The sequence below is a fragment of the Heptranchias perlo genome, chromosome 12, assembly GCF_035084215.1.
Source record: "Heptranchias perlo isolate sHepPer1 chromosome 12, sHepPer1.hap1, whole genome shotgun sequence".
NCBI classification, from domain to species: domain Eukaryota; kingdom Metazoa; phylum Chordata; class Chondrichthyes; order Hexanchiformes; family Hexanchidae; genus Heptranchias; species Heptranchias perlo.
In genome coordinates, this window is record NC_090336.1 from 19,692,132 (window position 1) to 19,704,679 (window position 12,548).

General features: G+C 44.7%; 1 protein-coding gene across 3 annotated transcripts in view; it reads right to left on the reverse strand.

Moving 5' to 3' along the window:
• Positions 1 to 12,548, reverse strand: part of LOC137327858 (von Willebrand factor C and EGF domain-containing protein-like) — a 351,658-nt gene that overhangs the window by 32,637 nt on the left and 306,473 nt on the right. For all 3 annotated transcript variants that reach the window (XM_067993723.1, XM_067993724.1, XM_067993725.1), the window contains 5 exons: positions 12,360 to 12,442; positions 11,558 to 11,651; positions 10,409 to 10,491; positions 8,150 to 8,255; positions 6,995 to 7,435 (listed from right to left, as the gene is read on the reverse strand). In XM_067993723.1, coding sequence (XP_067849824.1) covers positions 6,995 to 7,435; positions 8,150 to 8,255; positions 10,409 to 10,491; positions 11,558 to 11,651; positions 12,360 to 12,442 — 807 coding nt within the window. The remainder of the gene's footprint in view (positions 1 to 6,994; positions 7,436 to 8,149; positions 8,256 to 10,408; positions 10,492 to 11,557; positions 11,652 to 12,359; positions 12,443 to 12,548) is intronic.

Consider the following 12,548-nt stretch of genomic DNA (forward strand, 5'->3'; position numbering starts at 1 on the left):
CCATGGAGTCAAGGTGCAGATGTGATTCTGAGAGAAAGTATAATTCAGACAGTGCCTGTATCTCTCGGGGAGTGTACCAAACAGACAGTGCCTGTATCTCTCAGGGAGTGTACCAAACAGACAGTGCCTGTATCTCTCAGGGAGTGTACCATTCAGACAGTGCCTGTATCTCTCAGGGAGTGTACCATTCGGACAGTGCCTGTATCTCTCAGGGAGTGTACCATTCGGACAGTGCCTGTATCTCTCAGGGAGTGTACCAATCAGACAGTGCCTGTATCTCTCGGGGAGTGTACCATTCAGACAGTGCCTGTATCTCTCAGGGAGTGTACCATTCGGACAGTGCCTGTATCTCTCAGGGAGTGTGCCATTCAGACAGTGCCTGTATCTCTCGGGGAGTGTACCATTCAGACAGTGCCTGTATCTCTCAGGGAGTGTACCATTCAGACAGTGCCTGTATCTCTCAGGGAGTGTACCATTCGGACAGTGCCTGTATCTCTCAGGGAGTGTACCAATCAGACAGTGCCTGTATCTCTAGGGGAGTGTACCATTCAGACAGTGCCTGTATCTCTCAGGGAGTGTACCATTCGGACAGTGCCTGTATCTCTCAGGGAGTGTGCCATTCAGACAGTGCCTGTATCTCTCGGGGAGTGTACCATTCAGACAGTGCCTGTATCTCTCAGGGAGTGTACCATTCAGACAGTGCCTGTATCTCTCGGGGAGTGTACCATTCAGACAGTGCCTGTATCTCTCAGGGAGTGTACCATTCGGACAGTGCCTGTATCTCTCGGGGAGTGTACCATTCAGACAGTGCCTGTATCTCTCAGGGAGTGTACCATTCAGACAGTGCCTGTATCTCTCAGGGAGTGTACCATTCAGAGTGCCTGTATCTCTCAGGGAGTGTACCATTCGGACAGTGCCTGTATCTCTCGGGGAGTGTACCATTCAGACAGTGCCTGTACCTCTCAGGGAGTGTACCAATCAGACAGTGCCTGTATCTCTCAGGGAGTGTACCAATCAGACAGTGCCTGTATCTCTCAGGGAGTGTACCATTCAGACAGTGCCTGTATCTCTCAGGGAGTGTACCAATCAGACAGTGCCTGTATCTCTCAGGGAGTGTACCATTCAGACAGTGCCTGTATCTCTCAGGGAGTGTACCATTCAGACAGTGCCTGTATCTCTCGGGGAGTGTACCATTCAGACAGTGCCTGTATCTCTCGGGGAGTGTACCATTCAGACAGTGCCTGTATCTCTCAGGGAGTGTACCATTCAGACAGTGCCTGTATCTCTCAGGGAGTGTACCATTCAGAGTGCTTGTATCTCTCAGGGAGTGTACCAATCAGACAGTGCCTGTATCTCTAGGGGAGTGTACCATTCAGACAGTGCCTGTATCTCTCAGGGAGTGTACCATTCGGACAGTGCCTGTATCTCTCAGGGAGTGTGCCATTCAGACAGTGCCTGTATCTCTCGGGGAGTGTACCATTCAGACAGTGCCTGTATCTCTCAGGGAGTGTACCATTCAGACAGTGCCTGTATCTCTCGGGGAGTGTACCATTCAGACAGTGCCTGTATCTCTCAGGGAGTGTACCATTCGGACAGTGCCTGTATCTCTCGGGGAGTGTACCATTCAGACAGTGCCTGTATCTCTCAGGGAGTGTACCATTCAGACAGTGCCTGTATCTCTCAGGGAGTGTACCATTCAGAGTGCCTGTATCTCTCAGGGAGTGTACCATTCGGACAGTGCCTGTATCTCTCGGGGAGTGTACCATTCAGACAGTGCCTGTACCTCTCAGGGAGTGTACCAATCAGACAGTGCCTGTATCTCTCAGGGAGTGTACCAATCAGACAGTGCCTGTATCTCTCAGGGAGTGTACCATTCAGACAGTGCCTGTATCTCTCAGGGAGTGTACCAATCAGACAGTGCCTGTATCTCTCAGGGAGTGTACCATTCAGACAGTGCCTGTATCTCTCAGGGAGTGTACCATTCAGACAGTGCCTGTATCTCTCGGGGAGTGTACCATTCAGACAGTGCCTGTATCTCTCGGGGAGTGTACCATTCAGACAGTGCCTGTATCTCTCAGGGAGTGTGCCATTCAGACAGTGCCTGTATCTCTCGGGGAGTGTACCAATCAGACAGTGCCTGTATCTCTCAGGGAGTATACCAATCAGACAGTGCCTGTATCTCTCAGGGTGTGTACCATTCAGACAGTGCCTGTATCTCTCGGGGAGTGTACCATTCAGACAGTGCCTGTATCTCTCGGGGAGTGTACCATTCGGACAGTGCCTGTATCTCTCGGGGAGTGTACCATTCAGACAGTGCCTGTATCTCTCGGGGAGTGTACCATTCAGACAGTGCCTGTATCTCTCAGGGAGTGTACCATTCAGAGTGCTTGTATCTCTCAGGGAGTGTACCAATCAGACAGTGCCTGTATCTCTCAGGGAGTGTACCATTCAGACAGTGCCTGTATCTCTCAGGGAGTGTACCATTCAGACAGTGCCTGTATCTCTCAGGGAGTGTACCATTCAGACAGTGCCTGTATCTCTCAGGGAGTGTACCATTCAGACAGTGCCTGTATCTCTCAGGGAGTGTACAAATCGGACAGTGCCTGTATCTCTCAGGGAGTGTACCATTCAGAGTGCCTGTATCTCTCAGGGAGTGTACCATTCAGACAGTGCCTGTATCTCTCAGGGAGTGTACCATTCAGACAGTGCCTGTATCTCTCAGGGAGTGTACCATTCAGACAGTGCCTGTATCTCTCAGGGAGTGTACCATTCAGACAGTGCCTGTATCTCTCGGGGAGTGTACCATTCAGACAGTGCCTGTATCTCTCGGGGAGTGTACCATTCAGACAGTGCCTGTATCTCTCAGGGAGTGTACCATTCAGACAGTGCCTGTATCTCTCAGGGAGTGTACCATTCAGACAGTGCCTGTATCTCTCAGGGAGTGTACCATTCAGACAGTGCCTGTATCTCTCGGGGAGTGTACCATTCAGACAGTGCCTGTATCTCTGTGGAAACCTACCATTCAGACAATTATATTAGGAAAAAGAGGGTGGTCAAGAGCAATGTGGGCTCCTTAAAAACTGATAATAGTGATATTGTAAATGAAAACAAGAAATGGCAGACAGGTTAAATAATTACTTCACTTCAGTGTTTACAGTAGAGGAAGAGGATAGCATGCCAGACACCCCAAGGAAACTAATTTCGAATCAGGAACAGGGACTCACCATAATTAGTATAAGCAAATTAACAGTAATGAAGAAAATAATGGCACTAAAGAGTGACAAATCTTCAGGACCAGATAGTTTCCATTCCAGGATTTTAAAGGAAGTAGGTGAGAACATTGCAGATGCTCTAACTATAATCTTCCAAGGTTCTCTTGATTCAGGAACCGTTCCTTTAGATTGGAAAATTGCACATGTCGCTCCGCTATTTAAGAAAGGTGAGAGAGAAACCAGGGAATTATAGACCACTTAGCCTAATATCTGTTGTTGGGAAATTACTTGAGTCTATAATTAAGGATAGAGTGACTGAATACTTGAAAATTTTCAGCTGATCAGAGAGAGCCAGCATGGATTTGTTATGGGTAGGTCATGCCTGATGAACCTGATTGAATTTTTTGAAGAGGTGACTAAAGTAGTGGACAGGGGAATGTCTATGGATGTTATTTATATGGACTTCCAGAAGGCTGTTGATAAAGTCCCTCATTAGAGACTGTCAGCTAAAGTTGAAGCTCATGGAATTGAGGGCAAATTATTGACCTGGTTAGGAAATTGACTGAGCGGCAGGAGACAGAGAGTAGGGATAATGGGCAAGTGCTCAAATTGGCAGGATGTGACTAGTGGTGTCCCACAGGGATCTGTGTTGGAGCCTCAACTATTCACTCTATTTATTAACGACTTAGATGACGGGATAGAGAGCCACATATCCAAGTTTGCCGATGGCACAAAGCAGTATAGATGGAAGCATAAAGTTACAGAGAGATATTAATAGATTAAGTGAATGGGCAAAACTGTGGCAAATGGATTTCAATGTAGGCAAATGTGAGGTCATCTACTTTGGACCTAAAAAGGATAGATCAGAGTACCTTCTAAATGGCGAAAAGCTCAAAACAGTGGAGGTCCAAAGAGACTTAGGGATCCATGTACATAGATCATTAAAATGTCATGGACAGGTACAGAAAATAATCAAAAAGGTAATGGAATTCTGGCCTTTATATCTAGTGGACTAGAATACAAGGGGGTAGAGGTTATGCTACAGCTATACAAATCCCTGGTTAGACCACACCTGGAGTACTGTGCTCAGTTCTGGGCACCGCACCTTAGGAAGGATATGTTGGCCTTGGAGGGAGTGCAGCGTAGATTTATTAGAATAATATCTGGACTCTGTTAAATTACGAGGAGAGATTACACAAGCTAGGGTTGTATTCCCAGTAATTTAGAAGATTAGGGGTGATTTGATTGAAGTTTTCAAGATATTAAGGTGAACTGGCAGGTTAGAGAGTGGGAAAATACTTCTGCTGGTTGGGGAATCTAGGACTAGGGGACATAGCATAAAATTAGAGCCAGGACTTTCAGGAGTGAAGTTAGGAAACACTTCTACACGCAAAGGATAGTGGAAGTTTGGAACTCTCTTCTTCAAATGGCAGTTGATACTAGCTCAATAGTTCATTTTAAATCTGAGATTGACAGATTTTTGTTAACCAAAGGTATTAAGGGATATGGGACTGAGCAGGTATATGGAGTGAGGTTACAGATTGAATGGCGGAACAGGCTCAAGGGGCTAAATGGCCTACTCCTGTTCCTATCTTGCTATGTGCCTGTATCTCTCAGAGTGTACCATTCAGATAGTGCCAAGATCTGAAAAAGAATGGGCTAATAAATGAAAGTCAGCATAGATTTGTTAAAGGAAAATTGTGTTTGACGAACTTGATTGAGTTCTTTGATGAAGTAATGGAGACAGTTGATGAGGGTAGTGCAGTTGATGTTGTGTATATGGACTTTCAAACGGCATTTGATAAAGTACCACATAATAGACTTGTTAGCAAAATTGAAGCCCATTGGATTAAAGGGACAGTGGCAGCGTGGATACAAAATTGGCTAGAGGACAGAAAGCAGAGAGTAGTGGTGAATGGTTGTTTTTCAGACTAGAGGGAACTATACAGTGCTGATTCCCAGAGGTCAGAATTAGGACTAGTGCTTTTTTTGATATATATTAATGACCTGGACTTGGGTGTAGAGGATATAATTTCAAAGTTTGTAGATGACACAAAACTCGGAAATGTGGTAAACAATGGGGAGGTTAGTAACAGACTTCAGGAGGACATTGACAGACTGGTGAAATGGGCAGACACATGGCAGATGAAATTTAACACAGAGAAGTGTGAAGTGATACATTTTGGTCGGAAGAATGAGGGAAGGCAATATAAACTAAATGGTACAATTTTAAAGGGAGTGCAGGAACAGAGAGACCTGGGGATGAATGTACACAAATATTTGAAGGTGGCAGGACAAGTTGAGAAGGCTGTTAAAAAAGTATAGTGATCCTGGACTTTATTAATAGAGGCATAGAATACAAATGCAAGGAAGTTGTGCTAAACCTTTATAAAACACTGGTTAGGTCTCAGCTGGAGTATTGTGTTCAATTCTGGACACCACACTTTAGGAAGGATGTCAAGGCCTTAGAGAGGGTGCAGAAAAGATTTACTAGAATGGTGCCAGGGATGAGGGACTTCAGTTCTGTGGAGAGACTGGAGAAGCTGGGGTTGTTCTCCTTAGAGCAGAGAAGGTTAAGAGGAGATTTGATAGAGGTGTTCAAGATCATGAATGGATTTGATAGAGTAAATTAGGAGAAACTGTTTCCAGTGGCAGAGGGTCGGTAACCAGAGGACACAGATTTAAGGTGATCAGCAAAAGAACCAGAGGCCACATGAGGAAACATTTTTTTAAGCGGTGAGTTGTTCTGATCTGGAATGCACTGCCTGGAGGGGTGGTGGAAGCAGATTCAATGGTAACTTTCAAAAGGGAATTGGATAAATACTTGAAGGGAAAAAATTTACAGGGCTATGGGGAAAGATCAGGGGAGCGGGACTAATCGGATAACTCTTTCATAGAGTCGGCACAGGCATGATTGGTCAATGGCCCCTCCTATGCTGTTACATACTATGATACTATGATGTCTCAAGGAGTGACCCATTCAGACAGTGCCTGTATTCCTGAAGGAGTGTCCCATTTAGGCAATGCATGTATCCCTGAAAGATTGTCCCATTCAGGCAGTGCTTATATCTTTCAGGGAGAGTACCATTCAGATAGTGCCTGTATCTCTGAGGGAACATTCCATTCAGACAATGACTATCTCTCAGGAAGTGACCCTTTCAGATATTTCTGAGGGAGTGTATTGTTTAGCCAATTTATGTATCTTCGTGGCAATTGTATTCTTGCTGTATGATTTTTTAAAATAATGTATTACTTTTCTGGTTTCTCATTTTGTTCTCCCCCTGTGTCACACTCCATGCCCTGCTGAGATTGGAGCAGTAGGTGTCCTGCTAATGCTGCTGTACTTCACCCGCAATGAGCTGTGCAAGAATCTTGGGAGCAGGGAAAGTGCTTGGTGCATTATAAATGAACAGCCTACAAACAGCCTGTTTACCTTATACAGGTGTTAGTACTAATGGAATCATTAATACTATGATTCTGTCACCAGTTCAAAATATAGAATCAGAAATATGTACAATATATTGTAAATGCAATTGTGCTCCTGATTTCCTGTAAATGTAGTGTTGAAGAGACTGAACATTTTTGTTCCTGTCCACTGACAATCTGACTCTATTCTTCAGGCACCTCATTGGACACTAACACAGGCAACGGGCTCACAATCACTTCCGACCCCCCTCTGCCGACCGCACTTGTGTTAGGTGGCCTGACATCACTCAGATCCTCATTATCCATGTATCACTTAACCTGGAAATTTTTCTTTTTTCCTCTGGCCATGTACTTACTCAAGTCTTCCTGGACGATCTTGTCTTTGATACTCCCAGTAGCTAGTGAAGAGGCTGTTGTTGGTGGAAGAAGCACAGTTTGTGGTTCAGCGATCGCTTGGGTTTCACTGTTTGTACTAGTCTCCATATCTGCAGGATGTCCAACTGCTGGTTGTTCCGTTGTTACAATCCTTCGACTCTCAGGTGACGTCTTTAATCCCTGTGCTAACTTGCTCCTAACACTCCAGGGTACAATTCTATGCAGGTTATATTTCCTGGTTGCTGGCCTGGCTGAAGGAGTGAAGGATATTAACCTGACTTCTGGGCCAGAGGTCGGAGGTTGAGCTGTTGCTCTCCGAGGGCTTCGGGAGAACCGTGTGGGTGCTGGTTTCTCAGGGATCGCGTTGTCTGTGATAGGAGGGTACAGTGCTGAGCTCTCAGTGGAAGATGAAGCCACTGACACTGAAGAATAAAGGGAAAAATTTAGCAAACAAGACCAGAGGCCAAGAATTAAGCCCCTGTTACTGACATCACAAAGACAAATTCAGATGAGGGAATCCATTTGGCCCATCTAGCTCATCCTTCCATAGAAACCTCTGGTACCCCCTTTCACAGCATCTAATTGCCTCTTGAATGATTCCAGAGTTTTTGTCTCTACGAAGAAGAGAACTATTCACTTTTTGGGTGAATAAGTGCTTCCTAACATCAGTCCTCAAGTGATCATTAATACCGAGGCCGGGAACTTCCTCAGAGCTGCTCCCGTTTCACCGGTGTTCCTTTGCCAGAAATGCGTTGGAAACTCCGTTAACACACGTAAACAAGTTTTCCGCTGCACTTCCAGTGAAATATCACTCGTGGAGCCGGAGCAGCTCCGAGGGATTTGCCGGCCCGATATCCCTTTATCCTACAGTTGTGACTACCTTGAAATGACGATGCTCAGGATTTACGTTTCCGATTCAACTTAGTATCAGATACCCCTGTAAGGTCCCATCTCATTCAAGGCTCAAGAGCCAGTTACCCACTAGAATTGAGGAGTTAGATGGATTTTTCCATACATAACCTGACTTTTTAAGTCTCTCGTGTTCCCATTGAGAATGTCCCATTAGACTGGCTATTGGAGAAGCTAATGCTCTTCAGAGCCTGTCCTCACCCAGTTCCAGTGCTTACGATACTTACGGTCAGGGCACAAGGGGCAGCAGGTGCCAGGGACATGAAGCAGAGGCTGTTCACACTCCAGCTCTGTGCAGCTGTCTCCTTTCCAGTCACACTCCACATTACCTTCCTGAGGTGAGAGAGGCAGAGAGCAACGTTATAACAAAAAGTATCTCAATGTAAATAGGAAGAGCATTGAGTGGACAGACATCTGAAAAGGAATCTGACTTGGGCATGAAAAAAAAAGGCTTACATTTATATAGCAACTTTCATGATTTCAGGATGTCCCAAAGCACTTTACAGTCAATAAGTACTTTTGAAATGTGGTCACCGTGTAATGTAGGAAATGCGGCAGCCAATTTACACACAGCAAGATCCCACAAAAAGCAATGTGATAACGACCAGATAATCTGTTTTAGTGACATTGGTTGAGGGATAAATATTGGCCTGGACACCAGGGAGAACTCCCCTGCTCTTCTTCGAAGTAGTGCCCTTTTACGGCCATATGAGAGGGCAGGGGGGGCCTTGGTTTCACGTCTCATACAAAAGACAGCACCTCTGACAGTTGAAGTTGAGATATAGCATCTGACATGTAAACTTCTGGCCTGTATGGTGTTTTTTTTCAAGGGGGATTTCTGATCTGCTGGAATTGAGGCCAGGGCTTATGATCCCGGGTACATGGAACAGATAAATCACAAGCCAACTCTGGAGCTACAGAGAGACGCGTCGCATTGGGACAAGCTCCCTTCAAAGGAAATTCCAAAGAAGGGATGCATTCCAGAGGAAACTCATTTTATAAAATTGGCATCGTAGGTTTATTTTCTGTATCATTTCTGCCAGTTACTGTAGTTACAGCACATGAAAACACCAACATCATGGCTGTTCATTTATTTAATGAATTTGATTACTGCTATGAATAATTATTACAGATAGCAATAATTCTCTGATTTTCTGTCTATAAGCAGAATAATGGCGAGTACTAGTAGCAAAGATTGGCCTTCAATTATGTTTTCTTGAACTCCCTTCCTCCCAGTTTGAACCCCGAATAGCATGGAAGGAGGCCATTCGGTCCATCGTGCCTATGCCAGCTCTTTGAAAGAGCTATCCAGTTAGTCCCACTCCCCTGCTCTTTCCCCATAGCCCTGTACATTTTTTTCCCTTCAAATATTTATCCAATTCCCTTTTGAAAGTTAATACTGAATTTGCTTCCACCACCCTTCCAGGCAGTGCATTCCAGATCAAAACAACTCGCTGCGTAAAAAAATGTTTCCTCATGTCGCCTCTGGTTCTTTTGCCAAGTCCCCTGATTTTTTTTCAGTGACAGGATTGAGGTCAGGTTAGTTTTAGTTTCTTAAATTTGAGCCCTCTCACTATTGCTGATGGCCGCCTCCCTCTTGCCTGTATCTGGCTTTTGAGGACATTTGCCATAGGTGCACATCACTGGTGGTGGGTTTCTTTCACTCAGGCGAAGACTGAAGCAGCCCTGCAGTGGAGAGTGCTCCTTGGAATCACGCTTCAGCTACATGCTGCTTGAGAGACCGCTAAACCAATCAGAGCTGCGGAACTTAGGGAGTTGGTCTGAACAACCACTGCACAGTCTTGGATGGTGAGTTTGGTGCCACACAGCTCACCGTGGGGAAGAAACAATACCGCTGGGTGTCCCGACTCACTGTTCAGTACCTTGCATCTCCTTGAACCAAGCTCCAATCCAGCATGTGTTGTCTAATTGGTGGAAGTACGAGAGAAACCATGGAATGAGGAGAGGCTATTCACCCCACCAAACATGCTCCTTCCAAAAACCATGAACAACCTAGCCTGTCATGAAGTCTACCCCATTATCTTCATCCATTCTCACATCCCCACTGTTCAACCCTGGCCAATAGTGCAGGAACCATCATGTCCTATGGAGTATTTGGTCTTCTCACCTATGGCAAATGTCCTCAAAAGCCAGATACAGGCAAGAGGGAGGTGGCCATCATCATTAGTGAGAGGGCTCAAATTAAAGAAACTAAAACTAACCTGACCTCAATCCTGTCAATGAAAAAAAATCCCCATGACCAATCCCATTCTCAACCAGATATTTATCTGGCTACTTTTTATCGGTGTTAATTGTCTCAGCCTCAACTCCTTTCCCATGTATTTTTTCCACAGGACCACTTCTCTGGAGTCATACAGTTTAATATCACTTGAAGCTTGTGACTTTTAATCCTTTGCCTTTGAATTCTGCGCTCACTGTTAAAGTGAAACAGCCTGTTTGCATCCATCTACTGGGAGAGCACCTACCGTACAGAGACAGATGACACAGGGGTCTGTAGCCGAGATGTAATACCCCCCGTCTTCCAGAATCTGACCATCGTACAGACACACTATGGAAAGAAGGATAAACACACAGGCTGGAAAACACAGTTACTGTCAATCATATGCCAGATAAAACTTTTTAAAAACTCAAGTCACAAACCAGATTTAAATAGATTCTACCATCAGTCACACACCAGATTTAAATACATTCGACCGTCAATCACACACCAGATTGAAATAGATTCTACCATCAGTCACACACCAGATTTAAATACATTCGACCATCAATCACACACCAGATTGAAATAGATTCTACCATCAGTCACACACCAGATTTAAATAGATTCGACCATCAGTCACACACCAGATTTAAATAGATTCTACCATCAATCACACACCAGATTTAAATACATTCGACCGTCAGTCACACACCAGATTTAAATACATTCGACCGTCAGTCACACACCAGATTTAAATACATTCGACCGTCAATCACACACCAGATTGAAATACATTCTACCATCAATCACACACCAGATTTAAATACATTCGACCGTCAGTCACACACCAGATTTAAATACATTCAACCATCAATCACACACCAGATTTAAATACATTCAACCATCAATCACACACCAGATTTAAATACATTCAACCATCAATCACACACCAGATTTAAATACATTCGACCGTCAGTCACACACCAGATTTAAATACATTCGACCATCAGTCACACACCAGATTTAAATAGATTCTACCATCAATCACACACCAGATTTAAATACATTCGACCGTCAATCACACACCAGATTTAAATACATTCGACCATCAATCACACACCAGATTGAAATAGATTCTACCATCAGTCACACACCAGATTTAAATAGATTCTACCATCAATCACACACCAGATTTAAATACATTCGACCGTCAGTCACACACCAGATTTAAATAGATTCTACCATCAGTCACACACCAGATTTAAATACATTCTACCATCAGTTGGCATCAAGGTTGGCAGTGGGAGAGGATAAAGGTCTGCAGGTAAAGCTCACAGTAAAACACACAGGTGATGTAGGCACTGAGTTTGCTGTTACTGCCTCCTCTGCTAGTGAGTGCAGACACTGATCTTACCTGAGCACGTAGGGCAGCATTCACCAGGCACAGAGTGGGAGTGGTCACAGGATGGTGGGTCACAGGTCAGAACTTCACAGCTAACTTCTCCCAGCTGTTTGAGAGAGATAGTCAGACAATGAGGAGAGAGAGAGAGAGTCACAGAGAGGGGAGATGGAGAAAGAGAAATAGGGTGATATAGAGAGCCAGACAGAGAGACAGAAAGGCAGACACCGTGAAAGGTGGAAAACCATAAAGCAGCATTTCCCAGAAATTGCAAGAGAGACGGAGAAAAAGAGAACAAAATTACAGCACCTGCGATATCATTAAACATTCCATCAACACAGACCTGAACTCTGCTCCTAGCTTTAATTCGAATAAGTATGTTAAATACAGATGTCAATAATAAAAGTTCTAAAGCCAGCATTCACCAATACTGGCCTGGTGGTTGTTAATTAGGGCCACAATGCTAATTTGTAATCTATGTGCAGTTTAACGTAAGAACCAGTTAGATGTATAGCAAAGCTACCTCTACTCTGGCTCATGAAACACTCAGCTACAACACAGGTCAGCTGCAGAGTAAAGCAATCCCTGAACCACCAATACTTACTATACAGCCCACATCAACATGCAGCCCACTTCCTGTGATTGAGCCTTTCTGTCTTATTTGATGTGCAGCCCCCTCCTGCTCACTGTGTGTCCCAGTCCATCTCTCCCCCCACATCGTATCTTATATTCTCCTGTAATAAACATCACTGCTCCCTTCTGCTCTCAATCTTGCAGCAAGAATCAAGAGAACATTCCCTCATGGAGCAGAACTCACTTGGCAGTTGCACTGGTAGCAGGGTCTGTTTTCAGGCTGAAATGACTGGCCATTGGTGACCTTCCTCCCCTCGTAGTTGCAGTCTGAAAGGAAAAGACCACGTGAATAAGGGAATGTGGCCACTCTAGAGATGAGCCCAGTATCTAAACACTCACTTCATTGTCAGTAACTGCTCACCATGGACTGAGT